The following is a 22,936-nucleotide window of genomic DNA, read 5'->3' on the forward strand; positions in this document are numbered from 1 at the left end:
TAATCGATAAGCGCTGTGCAGAAAAATCTTACACCTGGAGTCTTGCTTGATGCATAAACAGGTAGTGCGTGCATATATTATAGTGTAACTGTGCATAATATAGTGATTGTCCTCCACTAGACTGTAGGCTGATTTCGTTTCGTTTCCCGTTTCGATTCCGGTTTTTATAACTAGTCTTTTGGGCCTTAAGATAACTGGCAATGTGGCATTTAGTCTCGTGCCCAGACCCCACCCACTGCGTTGTTGAATAGTGGGTGGGGTCTATTCAACGCAGTGGGTGGGGTCTGGGCACGAGACTATGTGGCATTAAAAAAAATATATTTGCGCATTAGCGCGAGCCCCCGAAACGAGACTAAGTTGGGCTACATACAGGAAATTGCATTTTCTTTGCAACCATAGATACAGTATACCAAAATATGGTATACTGTATCTATGTTGCAACTACCGGCCATGCGTGGTTTGAGCATGCGCGTGTTTTGAATAATAAAATTCGTGCAATACAGGGTTTTGGTATTTGCTAACTAGTGATGATCCTGGTATACTTGCTGTAAAAGTGTATAATTCCGGTTATGCAATGATTTAACTGACGGGGGAATTGAACGGCTTCGATACCATACCCGGTATTGCGCGCGTTTTGTTATTCAAAACACGCGCATGCTCAAACCGCGCATGGCCGGTTGTTGCAAAGACAACGCAATTTTCTGTAATTATTTTTTTCTTCATAGCGCGTAGTACATGTCCAGCGTCGGGCCAATTTTTTTTTTGGGCCCACTTCTGACTTAGAAAATTTTTCTCGTTTTGTGAACTTAAGTTACCGTTTTTGTTTGTTTTACGTAAAGTCACATTACTCAGTGGGTTGGTGAATCTCGGGGACAAAACCGTCGAATCAACCCAGCTGGGTTCCTCGGGGTTCTTCTTCTCAAGTGATGTAGCGAAGTCAAGGAGCGAATTATACAGGCAACTAGTCTTACTACAGTAGGTGAAGATTTCCTTTGCCAACTCACAACACAACTCACATCACAACACACGAGATGACTGAAACAGATTCGCCATGGGCTGAACTTGCTGGGAGTGGAGGAAATGAAGGCTATAAGAACATGAAATAGTGAACACTTCGGTGAACACTGAGTATATCTATATGGTATGATAGTGTAAACTGCAATTGTTGGTTAGTTGGATTTCCTGAGACTACATGAGTAGCTATCTTCATTTGATATGCCAGTATGTCAGTCATTCAGTGTCCAGTTCAGGTGACCCCACCAAAAGCACAGCTAAGTTTGCATCATTTACTCAGGTGAATTGGCAGGGAAGCACTCATTTTTTTGTGGGTCCACTTCTGAGTTAGAAAATTTTTACATTTTGTGAATTTACCATTTTTGTTTGTTTTATGGAAGTCACATTGTTCAGGCATATTATTATATATTCCCTACCTAGGGAATATATAATCTATGGCTTGCCATTTTCTAATCCTTTTAGTGTGCACATGCAGTACTAGTTTCAGTAGTAGGTGTTCTAGAAGCAGTTCCATTGGGAGCTATAACATATACCATTATTCTATTGTAATCCAATACTATGGTGTTGCTGTGGTGAAGCTTTATGTTTACTAAAGGAGATTGGTCATGCATCATAGCCCCGGGCATGTCTATGCTTGTATTACTGTATGTTAGAAGTGGTGCTGCTAATCACGTATTTGAATAATTGTTATGTGGTTGGCATATTTGATGACACAATGTGTGTTAATATTGCTCATTGTTTCAAATTGTCACATAGATGCACTGGTATAGAGCAGATGACTCAGGAGACACTGGAGCTGAAGGCAAAGACCTACTTCAAGGCAGGCATCTGATGACACAGCTGAAAGACAAACTAAGGAATGAGACGGGTATCACCAAATAGCCGAGCTTAACCTTGCAGTGTAAGGGGGTGGGGCTGGACTGATGATAGTCATGTGAGACAGAGATAGTGTTTAGTGGTTTTCTACAATGTTGGCTTTCTACAATAAACATAATTGAAGCCTTACTACAGAGCCCAGTGGGAGTGGTAGCACGGGCCATAAAGGTGGGTGAGGTGATATGTTGTTGCCATCTTGGTGTGTGTTGTGAGGGCCATGTACTTCTCCAGCCTCAGAAAGGGTGTGTTGCCAAGGGGACAAGGGAAGCATTTATTGACTATAACAAAGTGTCCACCCACATGATCAAAGCTGCTGCAGGACAGGTGAGCACTAACCACATTCACACAACTATTATTGTTGCCATGATTACACAAAGGAGCATCATCGCACAAACTACAATTGTGATGTTACCGTCTTAAAGAGTTCTACTTCATCATGAAGAAAACTAATGACGCCATGGCAACCGGTGGCATGTACATGTGAGCAGATGCTACAGTATGTAACCAGTCATGTCCATTTTTATCTGTCTGTCATCACTGGACTAATCTTGACTACTGACATTCAAGAAACACACTTCACAAGACTTAGTTATATACATATATAGTATCTATGAGAACACTTACCAGATAAGATCCTCAATTGGATAGTATGAGTATTTGTATTAATACACCATCATCAATACCTCTATAGACATCATTAGAAAGTACTGGTTCCAGTCCAAAAAGATTGCTGTTGTGTATTTTTGCTTATTTGCAAAAAGTACATCGTCTGACTGTGGGGTATGTTCTTGTAATGCAACTGTGTGGCGGTCATTTGACAGTGTTCATTAAGTGTGATAACATACAACATGTATGTGGCTTTTTCATATGCATATCTAGTATGACATAACTGTACCTGTTCTCATGACACCTAGTTGTCACTGCTAATGTGTGCATGCCATTGCTGTAGAGCAGGGTTTTACAGGAGGGGTTCACAAAATTTAATTTCACAGATTGGCAGTTCTCCATGCAAATTTCCCCATTCAAAATTTGCAGTTTACTCAAAGTGGCATTCCCGCTTATGTGTTGTCAACAATTGATTAAACACTGTCACTTTATAATGAATCCAAAGAACAAATTGTTAGAGAAAGGGCCTATATATACTACCATATCAGATTGGTTTGTTAATCAGCTTGATAATAATGATTAATGGTGCACCCTCCTTGCTATCTAAGCCAAAATTTTCTATTTACTATCATTTGTTTCCAACAGAGAATTGAAGTTCCCAGCTATGAAATTCTGTTACAGACTGGTGGATTAATGAACTTAAGGTGACTGATATGTTTATAAGGATGATGACGGATGGTGAACCTTTATGTATCTTGTACAGGATGGATTATTCAATCCCAATGACGACATGCACAAGTAAACCATGTGCTTGTGTTGCATGTTTTGTTATACTTACAAGGATGACATTTCTTACAATATAATATGTATTGTAGACTGACTCAAATTTAAATATTGTGTTAAATAATGATCTGAGGTGTTTCTTGAATGTCAGTAGACTCAGTATAGGTTTGTCCTGTGATGGATGGAAAGACAGACAGATAAATGGACATGACTGGTTACATACTGTAGCATGTACTCACTTGTACATGCCACCGGTTGCCATGGCGTCATTAGTTTTCTTCATGATGAAGTAGAACTCTTTAAGACGGTAACATCACAATTGTAGTTTGTGCGATGATGCTCCTTTGTGTAATCATGGCAACAATAATAGTTGTGTGAATGTGGTTGGTGCTCACCTGTCCTGCAGCAGCTTTGATCATGTGGGTGGACACTTTGTTATAGTCAATAAATGCTTCCCTTGTCCCCTTGGCAACACACCCTTTCTGAGGCTGGAGAAGTACATGGCCCTCATAACACACACCAAGATGGCAACAACATATCACCTCACCCACCTTTATGGCCCGTACTACCACTCCCACTGGGCTCTGTAGTAAGGCTTCAATTATGCTTATTGTAGAAAGCCAACATTGTAGAAAACCACTAAACACTATCTCTGTCTCACATGACTATCATCAGTCCAGCCCCACCCCCTTACACTGCAAGGTTAAGCTCGGCTATTTGGTGATACCCGTCTCATTCCTTAGTTTGTCTTTCAGCTGTGTCATCAGATGCCTGCCTTGAAGTAGGTCTTTGCCTTCAGCTCCAGTGTCTCCTGAGTCATCTGCTCTATACCAGTGCATCTCTGTGACAATTTGAAACAATGAGCAATATTAACACACATTGTGTCATCAAATATGCCAACCACATAACAATTATTCAAATACGTGATTAGCAGCACCACTTCTAACATACAGTAATACAAGCATAGACATGCCCGGGGCTATGATGCATGACCAATCTCCTTTAGTAAACATAAAGCTTCACCACAGCAGCACCATAGTATTGGATTACAATAGAATAATGGTATATGTTATAGCTCCCAATGGAACTGCTTCTAGAACACCTACTACTGAAACTAGTACTGCATGTGCACACTAAAAGGATTAGAAAATGGCAAGCCATAGATTATATATTCCCTAGGTAGGGAATATATAATAATATGCCTGAACAATGTGACTTCCATAAAACAAACAAAAATGGTAAATTCACAAAATGTAAAAATTTTCTAACTCAGAAGTGGACCCACAAAAAAATGAGTGCTTCCCTGCCAATTCACCTGAGTAAATGATGCAAACTTAGCTGTGCTTTAGGTGGGGTCACCTGAACTGGACTCTGAATGACTGACATACTGGCATATCAAATGAAGATAGCTACTCATGTAGTCTCAGGAAATCTTATAACTAAAGAGGAATATTAGAGTTGATGCTTATTGTACATATGTCAGACCAATTTTGGAGTACGCAGCTTTTGTTTGGTCCCCCTATGCCAACATTAACATTAACAAATTAGAATCTGTTCAAAGGAGAGCTGCTAGATATGTAATGTCCGATTTTAACAGATACAGCAGTGTTAGTACAATGTTATCAACTTTACAGTGGGACAGCTTGAAGAAGAGACGAGATATTCAGTCTCTATGTGTTCTTTATAAAATCTTAAATGGTTTAATAGATATTTCACTCCCAGAATGCATGTTTAAAAACTCTCTTATCACTAGAGGTTACAACAAAAGATTTGTTACAATATCTTCAACAGTTAATAGCTATAAGTACAGCTTTTTTCCACGAGTAGTCCCTCAGTGGAATGCTTTACCAAGTGTCACTGTCAATGTACCAACTCTACAACAATTCTCTACACTTATACACCAGTGATCTCTTCAATTACTTATCCTTAATTAATTTACTTACTTAATTACTTATACTTAATAATTAATTTACTCACTTAATTACTTACTTACATTCTAATTTAATTTGTAAGTAATCATTGTACTATGCTCATGCATATGAGTTTTACAATTATAAAATATAACAATAATAAATATAATAACCAACAATTGTAGTTTACACTATCATACCATATAGATATATTCATTGCGAGATTCATTGTTCACTATTTCATGTTCTTACAGTCTTCATTTCCTCCATTCCCAGCAAGTTCAGCCCGTGGCGAATCTGTTTCAGTCATCTCGTGTGTTGTGAGTTGTGTTGTGAGTTGGCAAAGGAAATCTTCACCTACAGTAGTAAGACTAGTTGCCTGTATAATTCGCTCCTTGACTTCGCTGCATCACTTGAGAAGAAGAACCCCGAGGAATCTAGCTGGGGTTGGTTCGAGGGTTTTGTCCCCGAGATTCACCAACCCCCTGAGTAATGTGACTTTACGTAAAACAAACAAAAACGGTAAGTTCACCAAACGAGAAAAATTTTCTAAGTCAGAAGTGGGCCCAAAAAAAAAATTGGCCAGGACCGGTGCTTTGGCCATGCCGAGTGTGATATCTTGTTTGTGTTGGGTGAAAAAAGGAGCTGCTAAAGAAAATCCGGACCAGGTGGGCTAATTCATATTAACTGACGCCAATACTGTATGCTCATCAATAAATCGACATAATTATTGAGCACGACGAGTAGTCTAGCGCGTCCTTCCCTTCGTTAATCCATAGATACTAGAATTGTTAGCAAAAAGAACTGGAACACATAGGAGGACATAGGCAAGTCCATAATGTGCATATTGTACTGCAGTTGGTGAAAAGGAACATCTTGGGATGAAGCAGCGGTGAAGAAATCAAGCTAGTGTATTCTAGTATCTATGGTTAATCGAAAGGGCGGCCGCGCCAAACTAGCAACGAGGGTGGTTTGTTTATTTTTGTATGCTTTAATAGGCTTTTAATGTAGACAAGTCTGCATTAAATATGTCTCTCTTTCCAAAAATACGTCAGTGCTTAGCAACACAAGGGTTAGTCACAACCAGTAGTCCTTTAGAACCAACTGCGACCGAGATCAAGGTCGAATCAAGCGATCAAGAGTTAAATTAAGACTGGATCAAGACGTGCTACAAAGTGGTGATTGAGCTAACTCGAAAACAAAACGAGAATTTACGAAAATATGTGTTAAATCATCAAGCAATCAAGACCCATTTTCAGGCGAAACCAAGCGATCAAGGTATAATTTCGTCAATCAAAAGCTTTGATGCCGGTTGCAGATAGTTCTACAGGCCTATTGGTAGTGGCTACTCCTTGCAACACCTTTCCGACATTTTGATTGGGGCCACTGTCAATAATGCACCTATCAATGTCAAGCCCCACCTACCCCAGGTCAGGCAAAGGTAGGGATTCGCAAATGCTAGATGACAAATTCCCCACCCCTGGGGACAAGTTCAAATTACAAATCACCTAATTTGTATTATTTATCCTGGGAATCACTAATAATATGGCCAAGTATGGCTATTCATGTTGCAAATGCCCCTACCCTGGGGACGAGTTTGGGTTGACGGATCCCCTACAAATCCGCTTCCCGACCTCAGGTAGGTGGGGCGTGACATTGATAGGTGCATAATCATGATTGCGCTATATCAAAGTACGGTGATGAAAACAGCCTGAGCAGAGTAGTTTTGTTGAAGGACAGGCGATGAAAGTCTTCAAGGTTGCAAATTAGTGTTCTGGTTAGAGGCAGGTGGTTATCAGGGCTGAACAAGGTGAGAAACATCTATTTCTTCTAATATAGGACTCTTTGTTGATAACTATATTGTATATCTGTTCTATATCATGTGATTAAAGACATACTTGATCAAGACACTAATTTTCTTGTCTGCCTGTACAAGAAGGTGTTAAATAGCATGTGGGAGGTCAGCCACTATTACAGCATAGATATTAGAGAGAAGGGATAGGCAACCGAGCGCGCGCCGTGTATATCTTACCATTGATTGTGGTTGAAGCACTCCTCGGTATTGATTAAATCCATGCGGACAGGATGGCAGTTTGTGGTTTAGTCGTCTTACAGTTGATTTCAACCACCTTGTGGTATTGTAGTTGATATTTAATGCTTCTGGCTTCTGTTGTTCAATCGTCTTGGGTGGTTTTCATCGCCATTTACGATTTTGATCATCAATGGGTACCTCCGTTTTTTGTCTACCTGTTACGAAGAACAGAAGTCTAGTTCCACTGGGGAAATAGTACTGAAGTCTTCGCAATACTTTGAAGTTTTGCACAGTACCACTGAAAGATGTTTCTCGCATAACAGCGCTTGTGTTGAAGTTGATAAATCATGGAGTAGTATTTTAAAGAACCGAGATGAGACTACCAAAGGGCATTAATCAAGCGGAATAATAAAATGAAGTACACCATGCAAAACTATGTTACTTTAGGGTTACTGTGGCATTGTTTGCCAGTCGAAAGTGAACTTACCATGAACACAACAGGTACACAAAAAAATCGTGTCAACTGAGATTAAAATGATTGATGGCGGCAAAAACTCACAACAATAGTTACAATAGGAGTTTGCCTAGTACTTGTAAAACATAAAGAGATTGTCATGAAATACTACACGCCCGTAGAAAGTAGTCCAGAACAGAAGACACCATTTTGGCCTCATGAATTCACCAACGGCAGAGTGTTTCAGGGCGCGCGCTAGTTTCTAATCCCTGTACTCTAATATCTATGATTACAGTTACTATCACCAATGCAGGCAGTACTAATGATCACCCAGACTAAAATGCTATATAGTAGCTTCTTGTACAGGTAGTAAAGGAAATTAGTGTTGTCGATGTTCCACAACCTTGTTCAGCCCTGATAACCACCTGCCTCTAACCAGAACACTAATTTGCAACCTTGAAGACTTTCATGGCCTGTCCTTCAACAATACTACTCTGCTGGAGCTGTTTTCACAACCGCTTTTCTTTATAGCGCAATCATGATTATTGATCATTCCCATTAGAAATGTATTGTACAGCAGGCACCGGAATTGTAAATGAGTGGTTATCTTGTCGCAACCACGAAAATAAGACCAGGTTCACTTTATTACGTTGATATCTTGGCTTTTGTTAGCGTTATTACCATTATTATCATTGAATATAATTAACTGCCTTTTGTGGAGTAATGCTGGCACAGGAGTTTCTAGTACTGGATTCCCTGTACAGCAGATTTTGCTTACCAAACGCCTAATCCAAATGATAACTTTTAAAGATGCGCCTTGGACACAAACCCAACACTAATATAAACATACTGTGAAAGCGTGAAGAACGTAACTTCCCTAGGGAGAGTGTTATCAGGATAATTTCATTTAGCGCCACCCATGTACTATCACGTGATTGCCTTTATTCATGTAGACATTGTCACTCCCAATTCGGATCTAACTTTCTGATGAAATAGTGCTTATGCACAGTAAAGCCAGACAGCTAGTAATTAACATATCATGTCACTCAAGTTAATTGGTACATGCAACAATACAGTATTTCACAAAATGCACTTTTAAAAATATACCACTGTTCCATGTTGATAGACAAATAAGAAATGACTATTCTGCCATTGTGTACTAGAGGGGACACCAATCCTCAGTGCTGCCAAGAAGGGGATGGGTGTGGGGTGGGGGGTGCAACTGGGGCAGTCTGCAAATTTTCTCCCGGGCTAGATCATCCTTGCCACTACCCCCACTGGCTGTCAAGTGCTGGACAGTTGAATAACACAGGATGACAACCCAGCAAAAATGATCCTGTAGGAGTCCTGCAAGTTCCTGCGCAAGAAATGACCGGATTCTCTTGCAAGATCCTGGAAAGCTCTTGCAAGATTTTGCAGGGTTCCTGTAAAATCCTGCAAGGAAAGACTGGATTCTCTTGCAAGATCTTGCATAAAGTTCCTGCAGGATTGTTTTGCCTGGGAAACAGAGGAATCCACCACCGTCATTCCCTATTCCACTCTGGGTCACATACCTGGATTTAAGAGTAACGATATGAAGTTACAACCAATACATTGTGTATGCATGTATATTTTAATGTCCGTGTATATTGTGTGTGTGTCTCGTGCTCATGTACAGTTTGTGTGTGAAAGTACAAAAAAAAGTTCATGTGCACATGCATGTACCAGTTTGTGATTGATCTCCTTTACAAAATGTGTGGTCCGTTCACAAACAACCTGTGCTGCAAGTGGCAAACCATCAGAAATCCTAGCTAACAGGGTACCTTCCCCCAATAAACCAATGCCTGAATTTCGCTGGACCTGTAAAAAAAAAACATGTTAATTGTGTGGTCAATCTAAACCTAGGTAACAAGTTTGGCATGCACTATAAAGCACATTAACCAGTCGAGGGTTCTACAAAATCTTATTGCACATCAATATTCTTGGAAAACCAGGACACTTTCATAGTCAGGGTAGTCTTATGATCTAGACACTGATGGTTAGAGTCATTAGCCCATTACTAATAATTGATCTGTAAAATAACTAGTGGTGGGATAAATGTCTGAAAATTGGAACATTTGTTCGTTAAGGAGAGATGTGACAAATGCATTTTCCAACAAACATTCATTAGGATGGTTACTATCAAATGGTACGGTTGCACCATTTAAGTAGGGATCCAGGTGAAATTTTCATGTGCCGCCCAAAATTCCACCTTTAAAAGTCATCCTAGAGATATCTTATGAGACGAAAATAACCTTTACGGAATAGTACTAGTCTATATAATACATAAAACAGCATTAAATACAACAAAACACTTACAGGTGGCCGGATACAGAATTTAAAAAATTGCTAAAACTTGAATTTTAGACTGCCTCACTGCGTGACTGACCACAGTCACAAGCCTAGAGGCAAATCGAAGCAGTGCACGTCCACCATTTTATGACACCATAACAAACTCACCAGTGGGATGTGCCTTTTGGGATTCCGACGAGTGTGTGCCCTATGCGCCTTACCTTTTCTTTTATCTTCGATCAGGCTGCTTGTCTTCTTCATCCAATGATTTTAAAAATTGCCCAAAATTTGAATTTTAAACTGACTGCCTGACCGACACAGTCACAAGCCTAGAGGCCAAACAAAGCAGTGCACAGCCACCATTTTACGCCACCATAACAAACTCACCAGTAGGATGTGCCTTTTGGGGTTCCGACAAGTGTATGCCCTCTGCGCCTTGTCTTTTCTTTTATCTTCAATCAGGCTGCTTGTCTTCTTCATCCAACGAAACCATATCGAGGCATTAATTTTCCATAACACTTTCTATAAGCAGCATAATAGATGCCACAAGATTATTTAAGGCACTTAGACTACGCTACTGTATGGAGGTACCGGTACTAGATAGCTTTCACAATAGGTCACAAGATCACGCCCATTCTCCATTCTACACAGTATCGATCTATCGATTGAAACCACGATGACACACCCATTTTACGCTAGATGTATTTCAGTGACCACACACCATCAAGTTGGAAGGCTGACTTGAGATACTCTAATAATCGATTGAAACCATGCCCCTTTTTTGGCAAGTGCACATCTTTGCAGGCTGACTCGAGATACTCTAATACAGCAGTCACCCTAATAGAACAGTCACATGTTTATAACTAGCTGTATGCCTTAACAAAAAACTAAACAAACTAGTCATGAACTATGATGGTGGGTTCATAATAGGGATCGCCCATGTTTTTTGCAAAAATCCTAATAGAATGCTCACCTAAAAACCACCTTGAAAAGCATCCTACAACTCAAAACAACCCTCTGGTGGTTCTTTGCCAGAAGTATAGATCCACTAGTAAGTATCAAGTGAAAAGGAAACAGCAAGTGTATTTCAGACAAAACTGAAATTTGCCTGTTTGTTCATATTATTATTATTATTATTATTATTCCTAGGACCGCGTCACATACAACCAAGTACATACACCAACGTGACAGCCCCCCCGGTGAGGCTATTAGGTGGTGAAAGCACAATCCCCAAATCATCTCAATATGTCACGGTAGTGACAGATATAACACAATAGTGGTATCGTAACTAAAGGCCACCAGTAGCTAAGTGCTAGTACATCATTGGTGTGGTAATGGCACAGTGATGTGTACAAAGTATATGTATACAAAACATACAGGAGAGAACTATACATTATTGCAGTATTGTATGCAGCAATACATTATAGGCAACATCACCAGATAAAAATTATCAGCCAATATACAGCACAGTATATCAACATCAACTAGAGCTACATAGGGTTCGTCAGTGGTGTAGCAATGGCACAGTGATGGGTGACACTATAATTATGCATACACAACTTACAGGAGATAGCTACACAATACTGTAGGAGTATGCAAGCCAGATGAACCAGATAAAGGAAGCCAGCCAGAGCCTAGTAGCTACGCCAGGTGAAGGCAAAAAAGATTAAGCAAGTATTGAATTGCCTGACACCGGGGAAGTTCGCCATGCCAGCTGCATAAGACAAAATTGTTTGACGTCACAAACCATAACATCTTGTCGTTACGTCATAACTTCACGATACGCCCTTCTACAGGGGGCATATGAGAGTAGGATACTCTTCTCAGTATATATATTATGAACTCTTGCTATCTACCTATCTATGTTTGTCCGTACGCACCCACGTGAGCAAAATTGTTTAATAACGGTAAAAACAGCTTTTACGTAAGAAGTAAAAGTGAAATGAAGTCTGTAGTAAACTTCTGCACAGGTGAACTTTGCTCTGAGGTGGTTTCTTTTCGGCAGACTGAAATACGGGTGTGGTGACTTTCCTCAGACTACCTTCCCCTTGAGGTTTTCAGGCATTTAGCAACTGAAAAACAACGGTGTAGGCCTCGTACACTACCAGGAATAGCCTATCGCTTCGAGTTGAAAGGGGGCGTATCCCTTACGTACGCAAACGAAAATGAAGAACAGCTTTGAGGCTTTGTCGAGAGAATTTGTGGGAATAAACACGTTAGTCACACTATAAAACAGTTTAGAAGATAGTTCTGTGCGTAATATGTTGGTAAAAGCGGTTTGTTTATCAAACGCTTCCTTATCAGTGCATAGCAACGTAATTGAACGAATTACGAATATTTCATGAATTACGAAATATGAGAATTAGCTAATCATTAAGTACGGTAGTACTTAATGGTAGGGATCGTCAAGGTTCACGATTTCCCGCCAAAAAATTATGCACCAAAAGCAGACTTGCAAAACCATCTCGGCGATTCAGCAGTATTGTATTACAAAAGTGAAGCATGATTTCGCCTTCAAAACGACACGGAATGCATCCTATGAGTTTCCACGAATTTTAAAAAAAATTCTATCTGATCGAATTTTCTAGTGACTGACTCCCTAACTGATGCCTTCAGCCAGGCCTAGCGGGAAGATGGCAACAGCTACAGTCCTACTTCTTGCATGAAAACGGCTCGCTTTGCCTGTAGATTAAACCTTTCCTACACCGATAGAAATACAATCCTTGCGCTAGGGTCTTACCTTTCATCGTTCTTTAATGTTGCCATCGTCCTGGATTCACTACAGGTAGTGTTAATAACTCCACAAATGGCTTCAATGTACGGCGCCGTCCGTTTCAATAAGAGTGCTCGCTAAATAGAGTAATCATAATCTTCGCGGTAAAATATTCGAATACACGTGGTTGAAAGTTCTAAGTTGATTTTGAGCAGGAAGAGCGTGCTGTTCACAATCGGGAAGCTTTGTACGTGTAAGTGAATATATTTAGCGACTTATATCTTTTGTTTCTGGCAAAGTTAACCGGCAAAATTAATATTGCTTGCGTTTGTAAACGCATTTCTTTGCTGTAAACAACGTATCTACCTCAAGTATTTGAGCGATATTAGAAATAATTCGTAGCAAAATAGTGTTAGCTAAGGGTATTGTGGTTATTATTGCTTTGTGTGTTTTCTCTGAGGCAATATTGGGTGCGGCAATGCCTTCGAAGGAAGCGGCACGGAAGAGTAGAAAGAAGGAGAATAACAGGGCGTACTATGAAGCTCATACAGAGTCTATACTCTCAGAGAGAAAGGACAAGTACAGCAGTGAATGCCGATCACAGCGTCATGCTAATGAGTACTACAAAAATGTAACAGCGTCGTGTGAGAAATCAGCTGAAGCCACCAAAACATCATTTAACAAAGATTTGGCAAAGTCTCGCATTGAGTCAGCGGAAAGGCAAAGGGAATACTACCATCAAGACTTGGAAAAGTAACTTTAGTGTCCTGTGTAATAGAAACTGCATGCACATAAAAGATAAGATTCATGCAATGTTTGTAAAAAGTACACAAACAAGTGAAACAAAAAATTAGGAATTTTCAATATGAGTAGGGATCAAAGTAATAAAAAGTACTGAAACAAGAGAGATTATCTACCACCTGAAGTCATGCTAGTACACACGTAATCCCTACTTCAGTGCCATTATATCTTAAATCTTGGCAACTGAAGTAGCGATTACGTGTGTACTAGCATGACTTCAGGTGGTAGATGTGGTATGAACAGACTTCATGCATACACATGATTCTAATGATGTAATGTATGTTATGTAACACATACTGGTTGTACCGGTTTACGCGGGATAATTGTGTGATAATCTAATCAATAGTTGTTGTATAATCCGACATGGTGTCAGAAGTGTAACGAAACATGGCCTCATATCAGTTTCCGCCGCCTGAAACTTTTAACTTTCAACGTCCAGATGAATGGTCAAAGTGGAAACGGCGCTTCGAGTGCTTTCGAAATGCGTCAGGCCTCGTCAAGGAAGACGAAGTGCAACAAGTCAGTGCCCTATTATACTGTATGGGAGAACCAGCGGACGATGTACTCACCTCTACTAAGATTTCTACCGAAGACAGACAGAAATACGCCTCTGTTGTGGGGAAATTTGACGACTACTTTAAAGTGCGTCGTAATGTTATATTGGAAAGAGCTAGATTCAACTGACGAAATCAGCTCCCTGGTGAGTCCGCTGAGCAATACATTACAACCTTATACAGCTTAGTTTCAACTTGTGAATATGGAGGACTCACGGATCAATTACTGCGTGACAGGCTAGTCGTGGGTATAAGGGACACTGCACTGTCTGAGCGCCTTCAAATGGATGCTGAATTGGACCTCGAAAAGGCCAAGAAGATGATTCGTCAGAGAGAGGCGGTAAAAGACCACCATCAGCTACTACAGGATGGTAGGCGGAGTCACGTGGATGAAGTGAGAAAGAAATCACTAAGTGGTAAGAAGACTGGCACCCACAACCCAGCCCAGGGTGGAGGCAAGACTCAACCTGATCGACAACCCTGCAAACGGTGTGGAAAGCACCATAGCTCTACTGAGAAGTGTCTAGCACGCAATGCTACGTGTTACAAGTGTCAACGCAAGGGCCACTTCAGCTCACAATGCTTGACAAAGTCTGCTCCAACTGATGAACTAACTACTGAGACTGTTAACGTTGACCAGTTCCTGGGGGTAGTGAGCAGTAACACAGATTCAGCGTGGCTTATCACAGTGCAGTTAGAGGACAAGGGAGTCACATTTAAGCTGGACGCAGGGGCTGAGGTTACGGCTATCTCTGAGGAAGCTTACAACTCCCTCAAAAGAGTCACTTTACAGCAAGCTTGCAAGTCACTTTTTGGACCAACCCACAATGCCATACAAGTGTTGGGACAGTTTCAAGGCAAACTGCGAGTTGGAGACAGAACTTCAACAGAAACAGTTTTTGTGATTCGTGGTCTCAGAAATAATTTGCTGGGTCTACCAGCTATTAAGTCCCTTCAACTTGTGCCGAGTCGACACAGTGTGTAGTGAGCAGGAGATCCAACAGAGGTTTCCTAAAGTTTTCAGTGGGTTAGGAACACTGGGAGAACCGCATGTGATTAAGTTGAAAGCTGATGCTAAGCCATATGCCTTGTTTACTGCAAGGAACGTCCCAATACCATTACGTGATAAAGTACGTGATGAGCTGGAGAGAATGGAATCCATTGGGGTGATTGCCAAGGTCACAGCACCAACATAGTGGTGCGCAGGTATGGTAGTTGTACCGAAGAGTACAGGGGCAGTCAGAATATGTGTTGATCTCAGACCTCTTAATGAGAATGTATTAAGAGAGTACCACCCCGTCCCCACAGTAGATGAGACATTAGCTCAATTGTCAGGTGCTACCATATTTAGCAAAGTTGACGCAAATAGTGGTTTCTGGCAGATTCCACTGTCAGAGGAGTCACAGCATTACACCACTTTCATATCCCCCTTTGGTCGTTATTGTTTTAGGAAGTTACCATTCGGAATTTCTAGTGCACCAGAGTTGTTCCAGCGAAGAATCAGCACAGTCCTACAAGGTCTAGATGGTGTTTTATGTCATATGGATGATGTACTTATCTTTGGAGCCACTCAAGCAGAGCATGACCACCATCTGACAGCAGCTCTCAGCCGACTGGAGGAAGCTGGAGTCACTCTCAACCCCAGTAAGTGCAAATTTGGCTGTAGTTGTGTTAGTTTCCTAAGTCACATTGTTGACAAGTCCGGGATTCGAGCAGATCCCAGTGAGACGTCTGCTATTGTCCAGATGGAGCCTCCCAGAAATGTGCCTGAGTTGAGAAGGTTCCTAGGCATGGCCAACCAGCTAGGAAAGTTTTCCCCGCACTTAGCTGAAATTAGTCAGCCACTAAGAGAGTTCTTGAGCACAAGACGGTCATGGACCTGGGGACCGGATCAGCAAGCAGCCTTCACACAAGTTCAGAAGGAGTTGTCTCAGCCAACAGTGTTAGCCCTATATGATCCCAAGGCATCCACCAAGGTGTCTGCAGACGCATCGTCTTTCGGACTAGGGGCAGTCCTCCTTCAGCAGTTTGATGACCAGTGGAAACCAGTAGTCTATGCATCTCGGTCAATGACAGAGACTGAATGCCGATACGCCCAAATCGAGAAAGAGACATTGGCTGCCACCTGGGCATGTGAAAGGTTCTCAAACTACATACTAGGAAGAGAGTTTCAAATTGAGTCCGATCATTAACCCCTTATTCCGTTACTAACGTCCAAGGCACTTGACAACTTGCCACCGAGAGTGTTAAGGTTTCGATTACGATTGGCAAGATTTAATTACACTGCTATTCATGTGCTGGGCAAACTTCTCTTTACAGCTGGTGCCCTTTCCAGAGCACCAGTAATGGCAACTAGTGTTGACATTGATTCTATGGCACTACAACAAGAAGTAGAAACCTTTATAGAGAATGTCACTTCAACTTTACCAGCAACTCAAAAGAGACTGGAAGAGTACAAACAGTCACAGACCCAAGATGCTACCTGTTCCCAAGTACTTAAGTACTGCCAAACTAATTGGCCAGAGAGAGGACAAGTGTCAGGTGACCTGGTTCCATATTGGAAAGTCAGAGCTTCACTCTCAGTTTGTAGCAATTTATTATTGTACAATGACTGTATTGTTGTTCCCCTCTTGTTACAGAATGGACACTGCAACGGCTCCAGGGGATACAGCGGTGCAAGCTGAGAGCAAAGACATCTGTGTGGTGGCCAGGTATCTCTAGACAAATGGAACAGATGATTCAGAATTGTCATACCTGTGCTAAAGAGGTGAACTACCGTAAGGAACCCCTAATGCCAACTGAGTTACCTGAATTTCCCTGGCAAGTAGTAGGTTCTGATTTATTTGAGTTGAGAGGTGTTCACTACTTATTAATTGTCGACTATTTTTCACGGTTCCCAGAAGTAGTTAAGATGTCAACCACCACATTGACTGCCATCATAGCAGCAATGAAGCCAATATTTTCAAGACATGGCTTCCCTGAAGTATTGCATAGTGACAATGGCCCTCAATATGCTTCATTGGAAATGGCTGAATTTCTCTCTAGCAATAACATCCAACATGCTACCAGTAGTCCTCATTACCCCCAGAGTAATGGCATGGCGGAGAGGTTTGTACAGACAGTGAAACGACTACTGAAACAATGTGAAGACTTGAACCTAGCCCTACTCACTTATCGAGCAACACCTTTACCTTGGTGTAACCGTAGTCCTGCTGAACTGTTGATGGGGAGGTGTATCAGAACAAGCTTGCCCCAGACTGACAAACAGCTCACTCCGCAATGGCCTTACCTTGAAAAGTTTCGAAAGAGTGACCAAGCACTCAAGATGCAACAGAAGAAAGACTTTGACCATCACCACCGTGTACATGAACTGCCAGACATTCCTGACAATACTAATGTGTGGGTCACCTCAGGAGAGACCCCAATACAAGGACAAGTACAGTCCTCGGCTGGTGCTCCGAGATCTTATATTGTGGAGACACCAACTGGCAGTGTCAGACGGAATAGGAGTCAATTGAGAGCTGTACCTGATATACCACATCTCACAATGACTGAGTCTACAACTCCAGAACCTAATAGAGTCATGACTCGTATACGGACTGGTACACAGATTCATTCTCCTGATCGTTTGAACCTGTGAGGGGAGATGTGGTATGAACAGACTTCATGCATACACGTGATTCTAATGATGTAATGTATGTTATGTAACACATACTGGTTGTACCGGTTTACGCGGGATAATTGTGTGATAATCTAATCAATAGTTGTTGTATAATCCGACAGTAGATAATCTCTCTTGTTTCAGTACTTTTTATTACTTTGATCCCTACTCATATTGAAAATTCCTAATTTTTTGTTCCACTTGTAATATTATTGCACAACCCAAAACTACCCTATTGTAAAGTAGTAATACATAGTTGGTTAATTCATAGTAGCAAATGAACAACCAGCTGATGACCAGTTGGGATACCAGCTGATGCGCTCGTAAATGACCAGCTGGAACAACAAGGTAATGAGTAATGTAATACTTGTACCAGTAGTTGTATTATACATCTTCATCCTTCATCTGGCTTGCTAGCGGCTGGAATTATTTTCCACTTGGTTTAAGGGATTTGTTGTTTACAGTACATTGCCACCCCAGTGATCCCTTCTTGTTTCGTGGCTTTTTTCAGCAATCCCTATTCCCATTTTAACCATTTATCTTGATTGAAACTTAAATGTGCAATTTTTCAAAATCCAGTCACCCGTTGACTTTGTTTATTTAAACAATTTTTTTGTATTATGATAAAAACAACATGCAATAAAACTAAACTAATATATAGTGTACTATATTAAAACTACACACACACGCACACACACACACACCACACACACACACACACACCACACACACACACACACACACACACACACACACACACACACACACACACACACACACACACACACACACACACACACACACACACACACACACACACACACACACACACACACACACCTCTTGACCTCTTGATGCCGCCCACTGAAGTTGTTCAGCGATAGCGGGGCCCTAGGTAGGGACCAGTGACAAGCTGTTGTCTCCACACAGACCACAGTAGTGACGATGTCGTGTCAAATCCCCCTGACGGTGGAACTGTCGACCACAGGAACAGTTGTAAGTATTATCTTGTGGGAAGGAGTTTGCAGCACAGGTGTTCTGCCTCCTTGATTGTGCCACTTTACATACTTGAGCATTACATAATTTAGTCCACTGAGTCCTACAGTGTATCTTGGCATAGAGCATACACCCTGTACCAGCAATTATCAATAGTGATGGCATTCAAATCAAACAACACCCCATCACGCCATCGTTTCTTGGTCCCATGAAAAGGCCGCTTCCTCTGTAATTCTCCAAACAGTAACTGCTTGGGCAGTCTATCATTAGCCATACGACCAAGGTGACCAAGCCAACGAAGGCGCCTCTCCATAATAAAATCAACTATCGACCATTGCACTGACAAATTTTTAGTAGTAATACGTTCTCTCCACTGCTGATAACGAGACACGCCCAAGATAGTCCGAACACAACGGTTATGAAAGGTGGTAAGTCGTCGTAAATCAGGAGCCTTTATCGTCCAAGTTTCCGCACCATAAAGTAAAATAGACAACACAACTACCTTATATACGTTCCTTTTCGTAGACACAGAAAAGGTACTGTTCATAAAAATAGCATCACGCAAGCTACCAAATGCCTTAGAGGCTTTCGCAATTCTACATGCTATCTCTCTAGTAACATCTCCATCACTACACAGACATGAACCCAGGTAAGTAAATTCAGTCACCATCTCTATTTCACCTCCCTCCACACTCAGTGGAGTAACACCATCTTTACCAACACCAGTCCCCATTGCCATACCCTTAGTTTTGGGAAGACTAACAGTCAACCCAAACTGCTTTGCTCCCTTAACAAAGCTCTTTCCAGCAGATTCGAAGGCAGACCGGGATGCAGCATACAGTGCAAGATCATCAGCAAACTGCGACTCAGTAACCTGGACCCTTTGCAATCTAGACTTAACAGTACGGTCTCCTACCAGCCTCCTTCCATGTTTGTACAGCACAGTAACTCCAGCACCCTCACAATGATCTCGCCATGTGGTCACCATAGCATTAAAATAGATGTTAAAGAGTGTGGGGGCCATCGTGCACCCTTGCCTTAAGCCATTCCTCACTTCAAATCTACCAGAGACATCAGAACCCACACGAACCCCTGCATACATTCCCTCATGAAAGGACCTGATTATATCCAACATCTTGGGGGGCACACCACACTTCTCAAGGATTGTCCTCAAGGCATCCCTAGGTACAGAGTCGTATGCCTTCTTCAAATCAACAAACAACACAAACAGACGATCACCGTGCTCTCGGGTCTTCTCCATCAGTTGCCTGGCAGCAAATATCATATCAGAGCATCCTCTACCTTTACGAAAACCACACTGTGAGTCAGGGAGCAACCCCTCAGCAATCACCTGCAGACGTTCCCGAACAATCCCTGCAAAGACTTTCCCTACCACATCAAGCAAACTAATACCACGCCAATTGTCACAAGATTGAAGATTACCTTTTTTTGGTACTGGTACTATAAGTGCATCCCCCCATGCATCAAAAACTCTACCTTCATTCCAAACATCTTTCACCAATGCAAGCAGCCTATCTCTCAAAACAGCACCACCAAACAAAATCAACTCTGGCAAAATACCAGACAGACCACCTGCCTTTCTAACTTTCAGCTGAGACAAGGCAACTTCCAACTCCTCCATGGTAGGAGGATCATCAAAGTGAAGCAGTGATGGCAGGGTAGGTATAGCAGCAATAACATTCTCATCATAAATACTCTGAATATTCAACAAATTCTTAAAATGCTCATACCAGCGATCTACAACTTCCTCTGGTCCCTTAGTAAGTTTACCATCAGCCTTCAAAACTGCAGCAGTCCGTACTGGTCTGCGACCAGAGTGAGCTCGTTGCAACCTACGAATGCTGCCCCACCTAACCTGCCCATCTCTTCTAGCTGCCTCGCCCTCAGCAGCCACCTTATTAACCCAATCCTCCTTGGCCTTAACAACAGCCCCCCGTACCATCCGCTGCAAATTCCTGAAGGTCTTCCTACGCAATCTTGTGCCAACTTGAAGAAACTTCTGATAAGCATCATTCTTCCCATCAATTAAAGGCTTCAGCTGAGAATAACTGTCCTCAAACCATTCTGGATTTGAACGATAGCCCCTACCAATCGAATCCTCAGCTGAATCTACTATACAAGACTGCAATTCCTTCCAATTGTCCTCAGCACAAGTCACAGAGGAGAACCTCCCATCACACAATCTGCTCTCCAAAGATGACACATACTGTATTCATTCACTGTGCCTGGTCTTGAAAACTTATGTACAGCAAATGGCACAGGACGCTTCCGTACACCAACAGAATGGGAAAATAAAATCCGTACTCTAACCCTTACCATATGATGATCAGTCCAGCAACTAGCTCCTTGCATTACTTGCACATCCATACAACAGTTCCTCTGGCTGGTCCTCATAATAACAAAGTCAATCAAATGACACACTCTAGTTGCTGGGTGTGTCCATGTACCATAATATTTCTTCTCAAAAAAACTGTTCATAACAGAGAGTTGATTAGTTTCACAGAATTGAAGTAAATCTTCACCAGCCAAATTACGTACTCCAATGCCATGTTTACCAAGCACACCAGACCATAGTTCATCATCGTCATCATATACGCCAACACGGGCATTGAAGTCACCCAGAATGAGCAAAGTATCATCTTGAGGAACATTATCCAAACAATCCTGTAACTCTTCAATGAATGAAGACTTCACACTTGGAGGAGCCTTCGCAGTGGGGGCATATGCACAAAGTATTGTTACAAATGATGTTTTATAATGTTGCCATCTCCTACAAACCCACTTCAATCTGGCCATGATCAATCTGGAGCTGACCGCCTTCCACACTTCACCTGCTGCTCTCCAAGCAGCTGTAGCTTTAGCATTTAAAATAATTCCGACACCTTCCCTCCTGATAGCAGCCTTACCATCTGATGGTACTGACCTTCCTGAATGTAACATGATGTATCCCTCAGCAGCGGGCCACACATCAGAACCAAACCATTTTGTCTCCTGAACTCCAGCAACAGAGACTCTATACCTCTTGAGCTCTCCCACCAACAAATCAAGTTTCCTATCTACAGTTGAATTACTTGGAGGACCATTCCTCCGACTAATACGGATGTCACCTGAAATTTCAGTCAAAGATCGAACGTTCCACGAACAAATGGTTAAATCATTAAGTCGTTTCCTGCACATTAAAAAGCTTGTCACTCACTAGTGCAATGCAAGAGCCTTCTCTTGGGTTGCAAGCCCTAGGAAAGTAAAACCACAAAATGATATCTGGAACACACTTCCACACGATACCAAGCGTGGCTAGTTGGCTTTCGCCAGTATTTGTAGCTCGAGTAAACAACAAACACTGCCCAGGGGTCACCACGAGGAGGCGCCAACTAACATAGTCTTAAAAAAGACTGACCCCCTTCATGAGGAAAACTGTTGTGAATAGTGTAATTTTGCATTCTGCATAGTAATACCGTAAACATTTCAGTACACACATGAAAGTGATCAAATTGCAATGTGCATACAGATGGAGAGTCTCCTAATATGAGCTACAATTGACATTACTGGTGCATTTAATAGCTGTCGAATTCAGTGCAAGGATTGTTGTTATACACTTGACTGCATTATTAGAGTATTTACATCACTGCTCTATTAGAGTATTTAATCTGGATAACCCGCCCTCACGGAGTGAAAAAAATCACCTTGCAACAAAGTCATCAGCACAGATTAAGCTTCCTGGCCTATACTGAGTTAGTAAAGACAGATTAGCCACAAGCAGTGCACACTAAAAAACTTAACTTTGAGTGCGATCTTGTATGGCTTCTCGAGAGTAATGGCATTTTGGCAAGAAGAAACGGCCCGGTTTGGGCTGTTTCCATCCGAAAATGAAATCAAAAAAGGTCATGGCCACGCACAATGATCCATTCAGCAAGCCTTGCTACTTTTTATCCCAGGATTCTTGTAAACTTTGCTATGCCTGTGAAAGAATAATATTATATGCGCTCGGGCGCTACAGCCCAGGGCCTTCGAGTTTTCTAAATCCTGTAGAACCCTGGTTCTTGACGTCTAACTTATTTAGACTACAACTCGTTATTGTATTTTGAGTTGACAGCTGCTTATAAATGGGAAATGTATGGCTAATTACTAGAAACAAGCCCACTACACCCTCCCTACATGGCGGGACCTCAGCGTGGCTGTTGCTACCCGTTTAAACGCCCATGCAT

At 41.7% G+C, this 22,936-nt stretch overlaps 1 protein-coding gene and 2 long non-coding RNA genes across 13 annotated transcripts in view; 2 read left to right on the forward strand and 1 right to left on the reverse strand.

The window, feature by feature from the left end:
* LOC136264555 (uncharacterized) lies at positions 1-3,424 on the forward strand. 5 transcript variants are annotated; one of them, XR_010705180.1, is made up of 7 exons: positions 741-1,294; positions 1,771-2,058; positions 2,122-2,214; positions 2,268-2,370; positions 2,582-2,670; positions 3,142-3,200; positions 3,260-3,424. It is a non-coding gene; the product is annotated as an uncharacterized lncRNA (long non-coding RNA). The 5 variants fall into 5 exon arrangements; XR_010705179.1 differs by lacking the exon at positions 741-1,294 and adding an exon at positions 1-61 and having other exon boundaries at positions 1,771-2,214; XR_010705177.1 differs by having other exon boundaries at positions 1,771-2,214; positions 2,268-2,386.
* The window catches only part of LOC136264556 (uncharacterized), a 27,838-nt gene continuing 8,209 nt past the window's right edge, over positions 3,308-22,936 (reverse strand). The window contains exons 1-4 of one of the 7 annotated variants that reach the window (XR_010705187.1): positions 5,442-5,776; positions 3,675-4,120; positions 3,519-3,621; positions 3,308-3,451 (exon numbers count right to left, since the gene is read on the reverse strand). This is a non-coding gene — a long non-coding RNA (uncharacterized lncRNA). Of the gene's footprint in view, positions 3,452-3,518; positions 3,622-3,674; positions 4,541-4,564; positions 5,284-5,389; positions 5,777-22,936 lie in introns of those variants that run through there. The other 6 variants (XR_010705182.1, XR_010705186.1, XR_010705184.1 and 3 more) reach the window with 6 other exon arrangements.
* The window catches only part of LOC136264554 (periodic tryptophan protein 1 homolog), a 44,324-nt gene continuing 27,086 nt past the window's right edge, over positions 5,699-22,936 (forward strand). The window contains exon 1 of the mRNA XM_066059324.1: positions 5,699-5,857. Within this exon, the coding sequence (XP_065915396.1) occupies positions 5,792-5,857 (66 nt within the window). The 5' untranslated portion in view covers positions 5,699-5,791. The remainder of the gene's footprint in view (positions 5,858-22,936) is intronic.

The sequence above is a fragment of the Dysidea avara genome, chromosome 8 (genome assembly GCF_963678975.1).
Source record: "Dysidea avara chromosome 8, odDysAvar1.4, whole genome shotgun sequence".
NCBI lineage: Eukaryota > Metazoa > Porifera > Demospongiae > Dictyoceratida > Dysideidae > Dysidea > Dysidea avara.